This window comes from Phaethon aethereus (assembly GCF_964289735.1).
Source record: "Phaethon aethereus genome assembly, chromosome: 3".
NCBI classification, from domain to species: Eukaryota; Metazoa; Chordata; class Aves; order Phaethontiformes; family Phaethontidae; genus Phaethon; species Phaethon aethereus.
The window spans coordinates 21,404,627-21,425,934 of NC_138576.1; the positions used below are offsets into that span (position 1 = coordinate 21,404,627).

The following is a 21,308-nucleotide window of genomic DNA, read 5'->3' on the forward strand; positions in this document are numbered from 1 at the left end:
TATGAAGCTTTTATTTCTGAAAATATCTCTGCTTTTTTAGGTGTCCAAATAAGTGATGAGCTCCTTTTGTGAACATTTTGTAAAAGTTGTACTTGAATTTGCATTAAGAAAGTTCCCTCCTGACCTAATAGTGGTTTTTCAAATGACCTAATGCTCTTATATTCATACATGATTATTACTGGTCCTTTTAAACAATAGGGGTATTTAATCTGGTGGAAAATATAATATAGTAAAATAACATTGCAAAGAAATTAATGATCTGTGGGGACCATGAGTCTATGAAGTCTTTGATTTTTGTTCTGTCTTTTCTTCTGGTTTCAGGTTATCACTATAATGACCTTGTATCCCCACAGTACTTGAATCTGATAGCTAACCTCTCAGGCTGTACAGCCCATCGACGAGTGAACAACTGCTCAGATATGTGCTTCCACCAGAAATACAGGACACATGATGGAACCTGCAACAACCTTCAGCATCCCATGTGGGGCGCTTCTCTGACAGCCTTTGAACGTCTGTTAAAGTCAGTCTACGAAAATGGATTTAATTTGCCTCGGGGAATTGAACCCAAGAGGCTCTCTAATGGCTACGCACTCCCCATGCCTCGCTTGGTTTCAACTACCCTGATTGGAACAGAAACAATAACTCCTGATGACCAGTACACTCACATGCTCATGCAGTGGGGTCAGTTTCTTGACCATGACCTTGACCTCACCGTGGCTGCCCTAAGTGAGGCCAGGTTTTCGGATGGTCAGCATTGCAGTTCAGTTTGTACAAATGATCCTCCATGCTTTTCAATCATGATACCACCAAATGATCCCAGAGTTCGAAATGGTGCACGCTGCATGTTTTTCGTGCGCTCCAGTCCGGTTTGTGGAAGTGGCATGACATCTCTCCTGATGAATTCTGTGTACCCACGAGAACAGATCAACCAGCTGACTTCATACATCGATGCATCTAATGTTTATGGCAGTTCAGACCATGAAGCACTAGAAATCAGAGACCTGGCGAGTCAAAGGGGTCTTCTGAGACAGGGCATCGTGCAGAGATCTGGCAAGCCCCTTCTTCCATTTGCTACTGGCCCACCAACAGAATGTATGAGAGATGAAAATGAGAGCCCAATTCCCTGCTTTTTAGCTGGTGATCAGCGTTCTAACGAACAGCTGGGTCTTACCAGCATCCACACGTTGTGGTTTAGAGAACACAACAGAATTGCCACAGAGCTACTGAAACTCAATCCACACTGGGATGGTGACACAATATATCATGAAACACGCAAAATTGTTGGTGCAGAAATGCAACACATAACATTTAGCCACTGGCTACCTAAGATCTTTGGAGAGGTAGGCATGAAGATGCTTGGCGAATATAAGGGTTATGATCCCAGTGTTAATTCTGGCATAACTAATGAGTTTGCAACTGCCGCTTTTAGGTTTGGTCACACACTCATTAATCCTTTTCTGTATCGACTGGATGAAAACTTTGAACCTATTCCACAAGGCCATCTACCTCTTCATAAGGCATTCTTCTCTCCATTTCGGATTGTAAATGAAGGAGGCATTGATCCACTTCTAAGGGGATTGTTTGGTGTTGCTGGTAAGATGCGTGTCCCATCACAATTACTCAATACAGAATTAACAGAAAGACTCTTCTCCATGGCACGTACTGTGGCTTTAGATCTGGCAGCTATGAATATTCAGAGAGGCAGAGATCATGGAATTCCTCCCTACCATGATTTTAGAGTTTACTGTAATCTTTCTTCAGCTCAGACTTTTGAAGATCTGAAAAATGAAATTAAGAATCCTGAAATCAGGGAGAAACTTAGCAGGTGAGCCTGAGGTGAAGAAAAACAATCAATTATCTAAATGTGCATGCAAAATTAGTAGCTAAATGTCTTATCCAGAAGAAAACATTTGTTAAGAAAGGGGTAAAGGGATTTTAAAAAAAATTTCCATCCATAACAGGAAATAGATGTGGAAAGTTCTCACATGCAGATAATTTCTCCACTTCGACATCTCTCTGTGTGTTCATGAAATTACTGATTTGAAATGTCTGGTTTTATAAATGCTGTTAAATATGAATATTTCTTTTGTGTAAGGTCATATTTCATAGAATCATAGAATAGTTTGGGTTGGAAGGGACACTCAAAGGTCATCTAGTCCAACCCCCCCTGCAATCAGCAGGGTCACCTTCAACTAGATCAGGTTGTCAGTCTCGTGTAAGTATTTACATGTTCAGTTCCATCCATTCCGTACACTAAAACAAATGGGAATATTGTTCACTCTATTTTCATGTGGGCAGCCTTCATTACTGGTAATCTGTTCTTCTTTAGAGCATCAGTGTTTGAAAATCAGTCTTCAGCTACCTGCTACCCCTAGCTTATCTACACAAAATCAAAGACAAAGAATTAGTCTCAGCAACAGTAAAAGAAAAAGTGTACAGGGGGGCAGGGAAGAGAAGTTATTGAAAAAGAAATGGTTCTAAGAAATCAGAAGAAAGCTACTAGGAGAAAGGAAATTGTGGGGTAGACTTGCAGACCCCTGTGATGTTACTCACACATACAACCTACATTGCAGGATTTCTTGAGTATACACCCACAGGTTGTTCACAAAGCATGTAGCACTATCACTTTCGTTTTTACTGTGAGTTGTTCATATCTCTTGCCCTTAGTTTTGCCACATACTGATTATTTTGTAAATGTAAAATACTTGTTATTAAATATTCATGGTTTTCTCTTTATAGGTTGTATGGTTCCCCACTGAACATAGACCTATTTCCTGCTCTAATGGTAGAAGACTTAGTTCCAGGGAGCCGACTGGGGCCAACTTTGATGTGTCTGTTAAGCACACAGTTTAGGCGCATTCGGGATGGAGACAGGTAAATTGAAATACCATGGAAACCAAAAGTAATTTTAAATTGAGGATGCTTAATAACAGTTGCAATGTTTTTTTCCAAATCAAGCTGCATTTTATTTTCACTTATGATTTAAATACATAGTTGAAAAGATGAAGAATCCAGGTTTAAAACATTGTTAGAAGCTATGATTAATTTATTTTTTAAATCTGTTACTTTTTATGGTGAATAGGTCATACTCAGCTCCAAAAAGCACCACAGCCAACACAAACAACAAAAGTTTCCTTTCTGCCAGTTATTCAAGTCACTTACCTTTCTGAAAAATGGATGTTACTCATCTCATTTCATTGGTATTTAATTATTTTATTGGCAAAGGAGTTTTGGTGGTTGAGACACTTTCACCATCTGCATTACTTAAGCGTAGGTTGGAAAAGTATCATTCTGTGTGTATAACCCCTATACATATATTTCAATACAAGCAATCTGTGCACAAAAAGAGTCTTAAAAGCAGAGAGGTTATCCCAAAGAACACAATTTGATAATTGTTCCTAAATTACTTTACACGCACATTATGAGCAATTTCTCATTTTCAGTTTCTGCAGTACCTGAAATAAAACAATGGCCATTGCTGTTGTTAGAGCAGCCACATCTCCCTTGCATACTTTCTGCACACTTGTTTGGAATCTGAAAATGAACATTTCCTTCATTTTAACATAATTTGTGACCTAGAATCCTGGTTTTGGATGGCATGAGGGTAGAAAGACTTACGCTGATTAGACCCATCCTAGTGAAAGGGAAACAGAGGAATAATTAGGAAATTGGATTTGATTCACTCTCTCTGATGTCATTTGCTTTATATAAGTTATAAAATTGCTACTTAATAGAGTCTAAAGGCTTTTTTATTTCTGTACTCCATAACACAAGCCTTTTTGTATGTTTTTTTTCAAACAACTTTCTTACATAAAGTCTGTTTAAACATTAAGCTGTGAAACATAAAACTCTCATGCCTGGAGGTAGAGTATATGCAGTATGAGCTCCAGATTGCTGGTGACAGGTACCTATTTATGTCACAACAGGATGATGATACTGCTTTTCTGTGTATGTCTGTTTGCATTTTTCCAGCAAAAGACTTTTTTTTTTCCTGAAACAACAAAAATTCAATATTTAGGAAATGGGATTCTGCTGTCCAAAGAATACAAATGTTTTGAAGCAACATGCCAGCAAACAGTAAAATATTATTAGACATAAGGAAAGCAACTCTCACTTCTTTGAAAAGCCTTTACAATGGGCAGAGGATCAAAGCTGACAGCACCATGCAAAACAAATGTGCCTATGCAGGGAAAAGAAGTGATGTTTGAAGGGAGCCTAACTTCATGTCAAGATGGAAATTTCAGAATGTGCTATTCCGATCACAGTACTTGGAAATACATTGGCCACTGTCCAATGCCTTATGAAATGATACAATAAGTAGGTAAAATGAAATTTGTTGACCATTCTTCTAAGTTTAATATAAAATTATTAGTGATTTTTCATAAAGTTTTAAGAGTCTCCTACTTATTTTTGGTTGAAATAGGTGCAAAAAGTATCAATATAGAATTACAACTTTACAGTTTTGTAAGATGTAAGCAATATCACAGTGAACAATTCTTGTATGTTAGGGTAAAATGTTTTCAAATCCTGGACAGTAACTTAAAACATTTTCTTTTACAAGGGCTGGCATGCTTTTGATAGTAATGTATTATTTATATTTTCTCTTGATAACCACAATGTTTCCTCCTTGAATATAATGAATTAACTGAGCATATATTAGTAAGTCCCTGAATTAGTATAGTCACTAAAATAGTTTTACAGAAAAAAAATCCTTAGTAAATTAAGCAGTCTCATTTATCTTGATAATAAACTAGGTATAGATTAACCATTCATCTAATCTCAGCAATTCTATCAAAATTTTTTCATACCCATAGGAAAGTTGCCTGGAGAAAGAAATCTGTGGTAGTTTAAGCCTCTACCTTAAAAGAATGCTAAATTTGGCAGTCTAGTGCCATTTTAGATGTCCAAAGATAGCCAAGACATTGAAATGGGACCCTTTCAGTGTCAGCATGATGCCCAGTGGGGCTGAAATAACACCGGGCACTTACATTTTGGGATCTGGATCACTCCCTCAGATACAATGTAAAGTAGAAAACAGGATTTATCTGAATACAGTATTGCAATATCTCTGGAAAACTGCACGTTTTGATTTTTCACTAGCAAACTTGTATTTTCTGTGAGATTACAGGTTATGGTATGAGAACCCTGGTGTGTTCACGCCTGCTCAGCTGACTCAGATCAAGCAGACATCTCTTGCCAGAGTTTTGTGTGACAATGGTGACAACATAACCAGGGTGCAACATGATGTCTTTAAGGTGGCTGAATTCCCACATGGATATAGTAGCTGTGAAGATATTCCTAAACTGGACCTCAGGATGTGGCAAGATTGCTGTGAAGGTCTGTATACAGTGGATTTGTGTGTATTAATGTGCATTTTGTTTAGTGTCTGTTAAATTTATTTTAAGAAGATATTCAACTATTGTTCTGGTTTTGTTAAGATGTTACAAACTCAAATCTGGAGCAGAGCATTACTATTGAACTTCCCAATTGAAGAAGAAGAGTGAGAAAGATTCTTATTTACTGAAGTGTCTTCTTTGAGATGTCTACTCATCTGACTCGGTACCAAAGGCTGGGTTCTGTCTCATTGCTGATCAACTGTGGTGCTGAACAATTTATTTGAGATAACCTTTTTGTCTTCATTAACTGTGAGGCTTTAAAGGGGAGAGGTAGAATAATGTTCCTTGCTTATTAATAAGGGTATAAGGCAGTTACTACAACCCTTGTTAAGTGAGTGAACATTCCATATTTTATATGATATAGACACATGCTAAACATAGCATAGGTTTGAGCATTGCATGGTGTAAATAACTGTTTTCCTGTTTTCTTCCTTTTGTGGATAAACATTCTTGTTCCTTGCCATCTCCTTCAAAAGTTAGGACAGTGGGGTGATTTGTTTTTCTTCAGAAGTAAACTTTTTTTCTCCAGAAACAAGGTTTACTTCTCTACATGAAGTGCAGGACATTGAGAATCCCATGTTGCTTCGTAGCCTGTATGTTGGCTGTTAGCTCACATACAGATTTTCTGCATGGCCTCTCTTTAGCCTCTATAACATCAGACTTCACTGCATCTGTAACATAATTAGAAGATCCCTTCCCAAGAGAATCTTCTGGATCACACAGATTTGCAGAATGATTTGCAGTATGATCAACAACAAAATACTTCAGAGGACAATGACCTCTCTTTATTGAAATCTCCTTGACAGTGTTGGTATAATTTTCTTTTGAGAAAACTCAAATGACATGGTCTGGCTGAAAAAGTATATTCAGGAATTTGGGGGAATTCTCTGTGGAACTCTGATTTTCTAGAAATTGCTGTCAAACAAATTACTAACTCGAAAAAAAAAACTTGCTCATTGCAGAGGGTAATGGTACTATCAGCTGACAAGTATTAGGATCCTATAATTTACCTAGTAAGAACCTGGTTTTCAATACCGGTATCTTGTAGATTTGCTGATGAAAGTTACCTATCTCTGAGTTCTTAATCTTTTCTCCTGCTGATTCTCTTGAGTTTGCTACTTGAGTTTACTACTTATGAGTAGGCTATTCAATATTCTGTCAAAAGATATGCATGAATAAAGAACCAGTAGATTGTATTTCTGAGAGAGAGGTCACACTCTTCTTCTAGTATCTGTTTAACACTTTTGGTAAGATACAATTGTCGCCAATGACAGAGGGTCCTTTGGTGATATAGCTCAGAATTTAAGGCAGTAGGTAAAGTGTAAACTGATGGAGGATGTCGCTTCAACCTGGTACAGATACTGTAAATCATGAAATCATAGAATCTTTGAGTTGAAAGGGACCTTTTAAGGTCACCTGGTCAACCCCCCCCTGCAATGAGCAGGGACATGTTCAACTAGATCAGGTTTCTCAGAGCGTCGTCCAACCTGACCTGGAACGTTTCCCGGGACAGGGCATAAATACTGAGGAATGGTTCTAACTAGTCTGACTTTACCCTGGGAACAAACTCAGGTACCGTTAAAAATGAAAAAAAGTAGATAGAGATTTACTAATCAAAGATATTACACAATTTAGCTTTTAAACTGATGACTGCCTTGTCCATTAAACACCTCTTTAAATAATAAATCACTGTAATAAAATTGCTGTCTAAGAACATTCACCCTTGGAAGTCTAGGCTCAAAATCTCAGTTATCTGTCTGACACTAGGAGAAATAAATACTTCAGATTTCAATGAAATCTTGTACAATTTTCCCCCGGATAGTTCGTTCAGGTCATACCCTAATTTTCACCAGGGTTTTTTTTAGATTACTCAGGTTTTGTAAACAATATATTTACTAGGTTTGCCATTCCCACACAGATCATAATAGCTTATAAAACTCTAGATATGGTTGACACATTGTAATTTTAATGCAAAGTCTTCCAGAATCTCTTAAAAGTAATCCTGACATATGTCAGAAGCATTCAGAGAAAATCAATTATCACTCTTCAAATGCTTTACCATTAGCAGAGAAATCATATTCTACCAGTTCAGGCTAAGTTCACTTTGCCATGGTTCATGCAACCTGGCAGACAGTTTCACAAACACATACTTGGCAGATGTTTCACAAATACATTAATTATATCGATTTGGAAAAATTGTAAAGCTCTTCTGAGAAATTGTGTGTTGATTCTCTAAATGTTATGTTATCACTGAGCCTTTTCGAGCAGATGTTATCTTTGGAAAGTCTTTAGAGTATTCAGCCATTCAACAAGCCCAGCTTGTATTTTCATTCAAGAATGTTACTACCAGAGAGTACTACTGGATGCAATACAGTTAGAAAACTGCCAAGCAAAAGAAAGGGTAAATAACTCAGGTTCTTTAAAAAATTTCCTATCTGTATCCCACTTTTTCTGAACTCTTTTGAAATCCAAATGGGGATCAGTGACAAGTGGTGTCCCTCAGGGGTCTGTACTGGGACCAGTACTGTTTAATATCTTCATCCACACAGACAGTGGGATTGAGTGCACCCTCAGCAAGTTTGCAGATGACACCAAGCTTAATGATGTGGTTGACACGCCTGAGGGACGGGATGCCATCCAGAGGGACCTGGACAAGCTCAAGGCATGGGCCCATGTGAACCTTATGAGGTTCAACAGGGCCAAGTTCAGGGTCCTGCAATCTGGGTCAGGACAACCCCGGGTACCAATACAGGCCAGGGAATGAAGGGATAGAGAGCAGCCTTGCCGAGAAGGTCTTGGGGGTACTGGTGAATGACAAGCTGGACATGAGCCAGCAATGTGCGCTCACAGCCCAGAAGGCCAACCTCATCCTGGGCTGCATCCAAAGCAGCGTGGCCAGCAGGTCGAGGGAGGTGATTCTGCCCCTCTACTCTGCTCTGGTGAGACCCCACCTGGAGTCCTGTGTCCAGCTCTGGAGCCCTCAGCACAGGAAAGACATGGACCTGTTGGAGTGGGTCCAGATGAAGGCCACAACAATGATCAGAGGGATGGAACACCTCTCCTATGAGGACAGTCTGAGAGAGTTGGGGTTGTTCAGCCTGGAGAAGAGAAGGCTCCAGGGAGACCTTTTTGCAGCCTTCCAGTACTTAAAGGGGGCTTCTAAGAAAGATGGGGACAGACTTTTTTCAGGGCCTGTAGCAGTAGGACAAGGGTTAATGGTTTTAAACTAAAAAACGCTAGATTTCGACTAGATATAAGGAAGAAATTTTTCACTATGAGGGTGGTGAAACCCTGTCCCAGGTTGCCCAAAGAGGTGGTAGATGCCCTGTCCCTGGAAACATTGAAGGTCAGGTTGGATGGGGCTTTGAGCAACATGATCCAGTTGAAGATATCCCTGCCCATGTCGGGGAGTTTGGACTAGATGACCTTTAAGGGTTTCTTCCAACCCAAACTATTCTATGATTTTATGATTCTATTCTATGCAGAGGTTAATTAAGAAAAAACAAAGTATGTATGACATGAACTGCTTTCTTGCACGGGTGAATAGGTGTGATGTTTTCTGTGGGAATTCAAGGTTAAGCAATTAATTTAAAATTTGTCTTTCATTCTGTGGCACTGGGGACGTACCACTACTGTGGAGTAGGGGGCATACACAGCATATGTTCAGGAACAGCATTTTTTTTAACTTACATAAATTTTCTTCAAGTTAAATACTTTAAGTTTACTTTCTTCCTTTGAATTTGTATTTGTTGTTTGTTTATTTAGAAGAAAAATATTGTATCATTCTCCATATTTAGAATACTTCTGATTATTTTATAATTAAAATCCCTGTAAGTTAAAATTTAGAAAAGAGAATACTGTTCGTTTCACTTTATGTATGTTGAATAAGTCACCCATATGTTCAGCTGTTTCAGCTTGGTTAAAAAACACATCTGTTTTTGTTAACCTTCCTGTTTTGTTCAAGTCGAAATACTTTTCCGTATGAAGAATAGAAAAATTTCTTAGCTACAAAAAGCTACTCCATAGATTTCTTGAGTAAAGCTAGTATTTATTACCTATAAAGAAAAGCATTATTCCTTTATATAACAACAATACCAGATTGCCTTTAGATTTCAGTTAACGAATGATACAACAGAATTACTAGTTTATGATGGGAAAAAGAAGGGGTTCCACTAAGGTATGCAAGTTTTTCTTCTGGTTTCCTTCACTTTCTACCTTTGTTTGTCTTGTCAGAGATGGTGAGTAATTACTGCAGATTTACTTCAGCTCTTTATTTGAGCAAAGAGCATCCAAGCTTCAAGTTTTTCAAAGAAGAAACTTTTGGTGTTTTTTTTCAGGCTCTCTAGTGCAAAAAAAGACTTCCCCTCCCCCCCTTTTTTTTAAGTACTCAGTGTATGTTTCCATGATTACTCTTGCTGACTTTGTATCTCAGTTCTGAACCCAAAACACAGAAATGATAACTCTCTCTTCCCTCAAATATAAGCATTCTGTTATGGATATGCCAAATGTTTTTGTGAAATGATTTATGTTAAAAAAAGAATAGAAATTGGGTGCAAAGACGTATTGGCTGAAATGGAAACATGATGTTACTCCAAGTATGTAATTTCAAAATGTTTTCCATTGTGAGTCTTTAATGGTTTCACACTTTTTTTTTGTAAATCAAAATGAAAAATTTCTTTAGCCTTTTGTTTTATGTCGAACAATGACTCAGTAGGAAGTCATCTTTATAAGCCTAAACTGATTTAGAAGGCCAATTTTTCTTAACTGGTTCTCAGTTAGCAACCAACATATCTCCTGTATCAGATATTGTTTTTTTATCTAATTCAGGAAAACAGCCTTATAGAAATTATGATTAAACATGTTTAAATCCCACTGAATTTTATTAGAAGACTTAAGACACACTCTTAATCTGAGTGCGTTTATACATGGTCTTCCAGTAGGATAGACCTGTATTTATGAATTTTTGCATTTTAAGACCAGACCAACAATTATGCCATCTGTTGCTTCTGTACTGACCACATTAATCTCTGTGATTTAAGAATTGCTTCCAGAAAGCCGTCAACTGTTTGTTGTAACAATTGTGCTTTATTCTACATTCAAAATTGGTTGGCTTTTACTTCTAGTATTATATCTGATTATGTGCTTCTCTTTATGCCCTTTCATCTTCAGTGAAAATACTAAGCAGCACTGGGCTACACCCTAAATGCTGTGGAAGACTTTAATGTTTTAAAATGTTAACAGCAGCCTCAGTATGAGACTGCAAGATCTTCTGTGACAATAGAAATTCTTTACCAAGAACTCTTCAAAATACCAAAATGGTGCAATTTAGGCCTGAACATGTTTTCTCTTTACACAGATCTTGTGGTTTGCTTCTGTCTTGTCATAATTATTTTTGCTTTCTACATTCAAATGTATCTTTTTACATTAAAATTTACATTTAAAGACAGTGTCTATTAGCTTAATAACAATTCAGACTATGCCAGGCTACTAAAATAAAGTTCCATGGTCTGTAATTTTAAAGATTATATCCTTTTTTCTTTGAATAGTAGTACATTTAATGTAGTCCAGCATTTCACTATGATATAAATTTTATTGAGAGAATCAGTACTTTTATTTATATTTCATCCAAATGAAGAATATTTTATCTTTTTGATGTATCTATGATCAATAAAATACAGTTGTAATTCATAAACTTAAATCTTAATTAGATATAGATTAGACCTTGAGCTGTGACAGTACTTTGTCTTTGCTGCCAGGGGTCTCATGCCAGTAGTTACCATCCCTAGTGAAAGCAATAGGTTGTCAGTCATAACATTTAACCCTAAACTCCTAAACGAGTCCCCAAAGGTAAGATCTCAGCCTCTTGAAGTCCCGCTGAAGGCAGTAGAGAAAGAGATGTCTCTAGAGGACGATTCAGGCTGACTCCTGTGTCACTGTCCATAGACTGTAAAGGAAACATGGATAGGGGTAGGAAAAAGGGTAGGAAAACGTGTGGATGTGGCGCTTCAGGGCATGGTTTAGGGAACATGGTGGCGCTGGATTAATAATGGTTGGACTTGATGATCTTGAAGGTCCTTTCCAACCTTAGTGATTCTGTGATTCTCTGATTCTAATGGAAGTGTCTCGGTGATTTCTGCAAAACTAGGCAGTCGGAATCTTTCCTTCTTCTCTGTGGACTGTTACTACCTTTCTAAGACACTAATACCTTCACAGTCTAATGGGCCGGTCAGTTCTTAGGTCAGTTCTTAGGGTCCTTAGAGTCCTTACTTTTCAAACTTCCAAGTTTTCATGGATTTTCAGTCTGTCTGAAATTATTTTTTCTCACTGATCTTTGATTTTTATATTCAAAAAGGTGCATGTTTTTAATTTGCAACTTTTTCTAAATAGTCTGTTTAATTTTTCTGCTGGGGAGATTGGATTTGCTTTGGTGTGGTGTTAAGAACCTTATGGTTCTCCTTTACCATCCTGTGGGCTGTCAAAAACCTGTTCAGATCATGAAGACAGGTTATGTTTTTAAATGTTTTTAGGTTACCATTTGCTGTATATTAACAATTTATATAGTCATGTTCTTTAAATTATCTGGATATTTGCTTTCTCTCCAATGTCTGGGCCTTCTAGTTTTGGTAGCATCAGTCTCTGAGCTTCAAGGTCAACTACAGAGAACGTCTTTATTATTAGAATTCCTGAGTATGTCAGCGGGGAGATGAAAGTCTGGGTTGTCACTTAATCTTCTACATTCTATGCTGTTATTTTTGTCCAGATGTTTAAATAATGCTTATGCAAAATACATCTGTTCCAATCAGAGGAGATTACTGTTGAATTTTAGACGAACATATTACAATTTTTGCTGGTATTTAATGTATCATTTGTTAGAAAGTCTTATTCAACTGACAAAAAGAAGAGGTGCATTGTAATGTGAAGGGATGCGGCCTACTTAGCAATAACAAACCCAGCTATTTTGAGTTAGGACTTCATTTGGAGTGAAAAGTCTTTTTCCTATGTTGTGTAATTTTTAAGTAGTTGCTTTGTTAAAACATCTAGTCAAAAAAATCTTTTGACATTTCAGACATTTTCAGTGTTTCTCCTCCCTTTTATTGCTCCCACTGGCACAACTAAGTGTTCTTAGATACATAGAACTGCTTACAGTAACAGCAACATAATTCCCTACACTAAATCTCAGAAAACTGAAGTATAATCAAATAGAAGCAATAGTTACATGATATGTGCTTTTCTTCACATTCCCTTAGTCTCTCAATTTGTTAAATCTCCTTGACAGAGACTTTGAGAAGTGATTGACTGGGAATTAAGAGTGCTCAATACTTCTAAACATCAAGTTTTTTCTATCTCATTTACATTATAGGTGGATTTTTAAAACCTTCTGGGAAATACAATCATAGAATCATTTAGGTCGGAAAAGATCTTTCAAATGATCAAGTTCAAATGTTAACCTAGCACTGCCAAGTCCACCAATAAACTGTGTCCCTAAGCACCACATCTACATGTCTTTTAAATACCTCCAGGGATGGTGACTCCACCACCGCCCTGGGCAGCCTGTTCCAGTGCTTAACAACACTTTCAGTGAAAACATTTTTTCTAATATCCAATCTAAACCTCCCTGGCACAACTTGAGGCCATTTCTTCTCATCCTGTCGCTTGTTACTTGGGAGAAGAGACCAACACCCACCTCACCACAACCTCCTTTCAGGTAGTTGTAGAGAGCAATGAGGTCTCCCCTCAGCCTCCTCTTCTCCAGACTAAACAACCCCAGTTCCCTCAGCCGCTCCTCATAAGACTTGTGCTCCAGACCCCTCACCAGCTTCGTTGCCCTTCTCTGGACACGCTCCAGCACCTCAGCATCCTTCTTGTAGTGAGGGGCCCAAAACTGAACACAGTATTCAAGGTGCGGCCTCACCAGTGCCGAGTACAGGGGCACAATCACTTCCCTACTCCTGCTGGCCACACCATTTCTGATACAGGCCAGGACGCTGTTGGCCTTCTTGGCCACCTGGGCACACTGCCGGCTCATGTTCAGCCGGCTGTCAACCAGCACCCCCAGGTCTTTTCCTGTCAGGCAGCTCTCCGGCCACTCTTCCCCAAGGCTGTATCCTTGTGTGGGGTTGTTGTGACCCAAGTGCAGGACCCGGCACTTAGGCGATTTACTGAAGATGTGAACATGGCTTCAATATACAAATGAATTATCTTGACACTTGGAGTGTAACAATACCTAGACTGTAGAACAAAACTTCCATGGAGAAAAGAGATTATTAGGTTGCACTTAAACATTCAGCTTTTGTGCAGAAAATGAGTTGAACTGGTTATGGCTAATTTGGGGAAATTTTTCTCCCAAAATAATCTTCTGTATTATGTAGAATTTTTTAAACTATAGCAGTTATTAAACAAAGGAGAATAGCAGAAACCTTTCACAGATTGCTTCCAAGAGAAACTAAAATTTCTGTGACAATCAGGAAAACTTTAAGCAAGAGATTGCTTTAAGAAGGAAATGCATCTGACCAAAACTAGTTCTTTCTCCAATGGCGTTTGTCATGGTTTAACCCCAGCCAGCAACTAAGCTCCCCACAGTCGCTCACTCACTCCCCCCTGGTGGGGCAGGGGAGAGAATCTGAAGAGTAAAAATGAGAAACCTCGTGGGTTGAGATAAGGACAGTTTAATAGGCAAAGCAAAAGCTGCGCATACAAGCAAAGCAAGACAAGGAATTCATTCACCACTTCCCATGGGCAGGCAGGTGTTCAGCCATCTCCAGGAAAGCAGGGCTCTGTCACACATAACGGTGACTTGGGAAGACAAACGGCATCACTCCGAACATCCCCCCTTTCTTCTTCCTCCATCTTTATTTGCTAAGCATGACATCAGATGGCGTGGGATATTGCTTCGGTCAGTTGGGGTCAGCTGTCCCAGCTCTGTCCCCTCCCAGAGTCTTGTACACCCCCATCCTACTTGCTGGTGGGGTGGTGTGAGGAGCAGAAGAGACCTTGATGCTGTGTAAGCACTGCTTAGCAGTAACGAAAACATCCCTGTGTTATCAACACTCTTTTCAGCACAAATCCATAACATAGCCCCATACTAGGACTATGAAGAAAATTAACTCTATCCCAGCCAAAATCAGCACAGCCCTTCAGTGTGACCCCCTTTCTCACCATACTAAATATAGAAATGTCTAAGGGTGATTAAAAAAGCCTTGATGCTAAGCATCTTACAGACACAGCGGTCTGTTCCTGTCTGAAGGACCTTAGTTTCTGAGTAAGCAGCAAGAAGATTGTCTGAGAAACGGCAGAACACCCAAGAAGAATGAACAATATGTTGGCAGTAAATATATTCTAGTCCTTTGGTGGTGGTGTTATTATAGGAGGAAGGTAATATACTGAAGAATGGGCCAAGCTGCAAGGAAAGAAAAGGGAAGAAGAATTGCGTGAATAGATCATGTTCAAGAATGGTCTGTAGGTATTGGTTTTGAACTGAAAATCAATCAGTACTTTTTTTTTTTGTCAGTCTTTTTTTTTTCTATCTCTAATTGATATTAAGCCATGGACAAAGAAAGTTTTTCCTAACAGGGAAACTGAAATAGTCCAATTTAAGTAAAAGTCCAGTACAATTAAAAGTAGTCCAAGATACTTACTTTTGCATAATCACAGAGCAATCAATGGTATTATTTTTTCATTTTACATGAGACAAGAACTTTATATTAGTTTCTCAAGTCGCTCAGTCCAACAGTGTTTTGAGGCTCTTTTCTTGACTTGAAACTTGTGCAATAATATGTGTTAATACTGTAGGTATTCCATCTAGCTACTCCTAAATTCCAGAAAAATACTTTATAAAATGTTATTGACTTTCTGAATAAATTTGTTCTGGTGCAAGTTAAGAGAAACTTTAGGGGAAATGACTTTTTCCCCTGTCCAGTTGCTTTGATGGCTCATTCTGCTAATACCAGACTTAGCTGGGGTATGTCCATGGGATTCTGCATTTCTCTTTCCCTTCTGTTTTTTTAGCAGATTCTCTGCTCCTAACAGTTGAACATGCTGTTGGTTACCGCTGCAGCTTGGCCCATTGTAACTTTTTGTTTTAAAGCTTCTGTGAACAAAAATGAGAAAACTTCTATTTTCTCATTGTCTCTTCTCCAAAATGCTGTTCCAGTTTTGTTTTGTATTCCTTTTCTTTTTTAAATGGGATGCCTTCCAAATACTCACTGTGTTTGGAAGGCTAAATAAGTGAATTGAAGGAAAAACATACTTCATCCTGTGAAGACTTCCCCTTAGAATCTTCAGAGAAGATTTGTCATGATTATCTCAGGCTTGAGGTTTTCACTCTGCAGTGGGGTCTTAGAGTCTAAGTGACTGGTGATACCTTCAAATCCCTCAAATTTGGAAATAGGGCTGGTCAACCAATATAGTGTGTCTGCAAATATTCTCCAGGATTTAATTAAAGATTCTTTTTCAAATGCCAAAAATAACAAGTAATAATGCCTGGAATAGATGAGGAAGCAACAGGCTGTTTTTTCTGTTACTGTTTTCCTCCATATGTAACTACTCCATTCCAAAAAGCAGAAATAATTAAAAGCCAAGAGAGTGGTAATTTCAGAAGTGAAAAGAATAGTTAAAGTAGCACTGATATATTTGTGAAAATAATCTTTATTCCTTTGTTTCATACCAAAAAGCTGGTCTGTGAATAATAAAATTCTCTGTATCCAGCTGGCTTAAATGTTGTATCACTGAGACATATTCAGCTGCCGTCAAACTGATTCCAGAGGAATCAGACTGAGTGTATGAATTGCCTTTGCCAATTCAGAAGATACTGTAAAACCCTATTAATATTATAACTGCTGGATTATACTGTGGTTTATAATGTTTAATTTCTTGTCTAATTTCAGACTGCAGAACTAGAGGACAGTTTAATGCATTTTCATATCATTTTCGGGGGAGACGTTCTCTTGATTACAGCTTTCAGGAGGACAAGCCCTTGAAGAAAATGAAAATGTCCAAAACAGTAAGGTGAGATTTTTTTTTTTAAAGAAGTATGAAAAAACATTTGTTTTAAAAATTGAATGAAACGGAATGATTTCTTTGTATGTGCATACCACTTTTTTCCAGCATCTGCTTTCTCAAGTTTATGGTTGATGTATTTCATTCGGACACTTCTGCATGTCTGCTAACAGTAAACCACTTTTTTTTTCAAGTGCAAATTGTGAGTGACACAGTATAGTGCTTTTGTTCTTCCTGTGCTTTTCATGAAAAAACTCAGTGAGGAAGCATAATTTGGGAGATTTGGAATCCCACATTCCTGCTATGCCTGCAGTAACCAAACTGAGTTATTTCCTTTCCTCCTTGGAGCTGCTAGGTCCTTCTGTAGAACTAGGAGGAAACCAAGTGTTGACAACACTAGCGTAAAAATCTGTGATAATTGTAGGGATTGCTTCTATTACCAAAATACTCAGAGCAGGAATGGAGAATAGTAGTGCTATAGACAATGTTGTTTATAACTCCCTAATCCACAAATACTCTATCAAGGAAGTAAATCACAATGTCAGTCAAAAGTGATCAACTGCACAGGGTCCCTGCAATTTCCACAGAATCAAAATTTATCTATGAATCAGAGAAATGAAATTATTTCTGCTTAGACCGAACATTTCTTGTGAAGATCCTTCATGATGAGTGAATCTGAGACTCTTTCGAATTATAGCTCTTTCCATATAGCATGTGTCCTTTCAGCAAATAAAATCATCTGCTTGGCTGAGACAACCAGGCAGGAGCATACCCACTCTGGCCAGACAGATATGTAGACAAGTAAATTTATTTCAGCAGTTTCAAATACTCATGTGTATGTTATAACACTGAAGAAACACCACCATTATATTTCACTTAATTAATAGGAAACTCTCCTGAAGTAACAGAGCCTTTAGGTATAAGGTATAAGTTAAAGTATAAGCCTATAGTATAAGCTTACTTACAAACAATAGAAAAAGAAAGGTTCCTTTGAAGTAAACATTGAAAAAGGATGTTTCATCCATCTTTGCAAGTAAATTGTTAGAATTTTTTAAACTTATGAAACAGCAATTCACTTCTTGAAGATGCTAGTACCATAATTCTAAAACTGCAGAAAGGTTACATCAAAAATGAAAGCAAGAAAAAATAAATGCTTATATCTGAGAAGCATCTTGTTTTTGTTAACTTGCTGTTTGATTGTGTTTCAGAAATGAAGCTCAAAAACTGTCCAATTACAAATTAGGGCTACAAAATACTAAATTTACAATACTTTATTTATAGCATAAATAAAGCTAAAACAACCTCAGTCGTTTAACATTCTCGTCAGTTCTCATGCTCCTTGTTGTACTTAAATTGCATTTGTGGTGAGAAGATTTTTTCTCCTTTTTTTTCCTTCTCATTTTCAATAACTTGAGCAGGTGGGGAAGATTAAACCTTTTGTTGTACAATAGCAGCTGGTTTACTTGAATTTTGGCATGTTACGTTGTTTAGAGTTCTTTTTCTTTAATTTAGATGAAAAACTATGGGAAACCAAGTAGTTTGAATACCTGCCAATAAGTGCTGTTTTAATTTTTGAAAAAAGATTATAAATCTTGACCTTTATTATATGAGCGAGGGTTTCTTTGCCAGTTCATTCTTTGGGTATCCCTTAGCTCTGGAGAAAACACACTAACAAAATAGGAACGCTTGTATGGATTTGAGGATCTTAATGTAATAAGTGACTTAATAATTAGTGTTATCTTTGGTTTCCAATACACGTTTTTTAAGTAGTGCCAAATAATATATTATTAGTTATGGACAGTTCCTTTGATAACTTTTTCCCATGAACAGACTGAATTGATTAACATAATTTAGTGTTGTACATCTCTTCTCAGATATCAGCTGGGAAGTGCTATAGACAATAGACTCTAGATTTTGTGTACGATAAGCAGTATTGATTTCAAATGTTAGTTAAAATGGAACACAGGAATATGTTCATATCCAAAAGTACTTCTCATTTATTTATGAAAACCAACTTTTTCCTTTTTAAAGTCATATTTCTTTAAATACATATTTTGCTAATGAGCACATAGAGGGAGAAACTAGGAATCCGAATGCGAATTGTGAATTTCATGTGGAAGTAATATTTTTTTAAGACTCTCTCACTTTTGTCTGCTTTCATATTGGAGGCTCAAGAGATTACCCAGTGATGCTCTACAGTGTCACTGATGGCAACTTTGTGTGTCCCACTGCGTGAAATACATACTTTATTCTTCCAAGTACAAGAAATTCCCTGTTGCTCTGATATTAACAGTAATTCACAGCTCACCTGACCTGAGGCTGTCTTCAGCACCAGTGGGTCTCGTGTGCTGTTGTGGTTCATACAATTCCTACCTTTGCTGGTTGCTCTTTTACATTTTTGCTGTGTGTTCTCAAATATCTAGCCAAATAAAAATGGGTTAGATGAATACCCTGACTTGGCATTCATTTGTTGCAGTTCTGTGAAACAGAGTAAATATTTTCGTAATGCCACATCAGCACCTAATGAGAATACAAACATGCCTGCAGTGAATGACTTCAAAGAATTTGTTTTGGAAATGCAGAAAACTATTTCAAGTCTCAGAAACCAGGTAAGGTGCTATAATGGATAGTTTCTAATTGTAGATTTAATTTATAATGTTTTCCTAACATTAGTCCTCTCATGTTTAGACATCGACTGCAGCCAAAAAGCACCACATAGTAACTCAAACAAAACACAACACAGAACATGGTGTGTTATTGTTCTTTATCCCTATGTTCTTTTGAAATCATACTGAAATGTTCTACATTTAGACCCTCTTGACTTTTGAACCTGAAGCCTTGTGTAACCATTGTATACTAAACATGGGATTAGCCTTTCTCTGAATATTTGTCTGTAGAGTTAGTAAAATCTTTTTTTCCTACCTGAAATGTATAGAACCTGTGTAAAACTGTTATTAAAATGTAGACTTAATAAGAATATGCCAGACTACATACAGCTGTTAACATAGTTAAGATCTAGATCACTTGGAGAAGGCCTTTATGATGTGGCATAAACTCTCTATTCAGAATAACTCAGACATAATGGGATTCAGTTTTAAAAATGTATACCAGATAAGACAGAATATCCAAAGTAGGCCAAAATGTTTGCCTAGAATAATTAAGTTCCTTCAAAGCAGCTTTTCCATGTAATTTACAGATATGAATTTTATATTTGTTTGCATGGTAACCTGATTCCATCGTTGATGATGTTACTTAATCATTGTTGCACTCATCTTCAATGCTTCCTTTTTGACAGTGGAAATGCTGTGTTCACAGTCAGTTCTGTCTTTTTTGTATGTAAAAAAGACTGAGGGATTAAATTAAATTAAAAATTGTGCCTTCCTAATTATTGTTCCCAAGAAGCACACAATCCGCAAACCAATGGTAGGAAAAGATGTATCCATGGTTGGAAATACGTATCTTTTATTAGTTTTCTTTTGAAAGGCTGTTTCCATACGTATTACCTGTTTCCAATCTTTTAGCATTATGAAAACTAAGTACTGAGAAGAAAAACCCAGACAAGTATTATCACGGATTATGTAGCATAAGAGGAAATAAAAATAAAATAAAACCTTTATTGGATTCAGTTATTAACTTTTTTTAATGTTTTCAGATAAAAAAACTTGAATCACGCCTCAGTAAAACTGATTGCACTGATGAAAAGGGTAAATCGTATTCCAGCAATGAAACCTGGAAAAGGGACCCTTGTACTGTGTGTGAATGCAAAGTAAGTATGTGGAAATCCATTTTGAGATAGAAATTATATCAGGTTCTGCTTCTAAAACAGCAGTTCCAGTTTTGTGCTTTCTAATTTCTGGGTAATAGTTGCTAATTGTTTTTTTATGGACCTTTAGTTATGTGGTGCGAAAGAGTATATTGTTCAGATAACCCTGCCCTTGACACCAGTTTTCAATCCAGCCTTTATATATTTTTATTATATTTTCATTTTCACTGATGTATAGTTGTAACTGGCGAAATTAACTGCGAAGTAAGAGACTTCTTGAAAAGGTCTACTAAAATGGATAAAAATCAATGAAGGCTCATCTAACTTAGTGCTAGACTTTAATTTTCTTTTATCGCGGTGAAATTGTAAAGAAGGTAGTTAAAGAAATATGTCAGTACTTGATATCCCAGAGTTTCTTGCCTGAATGTTAGATAAAATGGTATACGGCCCCATTAAAGATGGTAAAATACAAAGAGCCTTCTCAGTATCAGTTTACACTGAAGTAAACTACATGGAGTAGATATTAGTAGCCAAGATCTTGGAGAGGATGAATGAGAACATATTCTTCAGTACTATGAAAAATATATTTCTTGCTTGGTACTTGTAGCTAAGTATGTTCTGGGTTTGTTACTTTTTTTTCTTGACACAGGTTGGTCAGATTACCTGTTTTGTAGAATCATGCCCTCTGGCTGACTGCGAAGCACCTGTGAAGGTTAAAGGAGATTGCTGTCCAGTCTGCTTAAAACAAAATATTAATAAAAAGAAGCCATAAGTCTGCTTTTTAAGAATTTAGGGTGCATACTCCTCAAATCATATCAATGCCTGCTGATGGCAAAAACAGGTAACTACAGTCTTAACAACAGCTATAAATCAAGATTTACAACATTCTAATGGTGCTGTAACAGTATAACATAATGTATCACTTTATTTTCTGCCCATGAAGGTAATCACAATGCAAAAATTAATGAAAGGGAAATTAGCAAACAGGTCAAAGTTAATCGTCTGTTAAACTTCTCAGGTTAGACAAACTCAAAGTGGTGCTACTTTAAAAGAACACTGTCAGGTAGTTTTAGGTACCCAAAACGACTGAGCTTAAGACTTACTCTAAAATGAACACTTTGTTTCCTATCTTTAATTAGCAATATTAAAAGTTT

The 21,308-nt window shown here is 37.2% G+C and overlaps 1 protein-coding gene across 1 annotated transcript in view; it reads left to right on the top strand.

Annotated features, from left to right (window-relative positions):
• PXDN (peroxidasin) overlaps positions 1–20,926 on the top strand; it is a gene marked incomplete at both ends in the record, with an annotated part of 88,457 nt that extends 67,531 nt beyond the window's left edge. The window contains 7 exons of the mRNA XM_081997757.1: positions 322–1,825; positions 2,740–2,874; positions 5,129–5,337; positions 16,280–16,400; positions 18,868–19,000; positions 20,044–20,157; positions 20,804–20,926. Of these exons, the coding sequence (XP_081853883.1) occupies positions 322–1,825; positions 2,740–2,874; positions 5,129–5,337; positions 16,280–16,400; positions 18,868–19,000; positions 20,044–20,157; positions 20,804–20,926 (2,339 nt within the window). The remainder of the gene's footprint in view (positions 1–321; positions 1,826–2,739; positions 2,875–5,128; positions 5,338–16,279; positions 16,401–18,867; positions 19,001–20,043; positions 20,158–20,803) is intronic.
• Between the last annotated feature and the right edge of the window lie 382 nt (positions 20,927–21,308).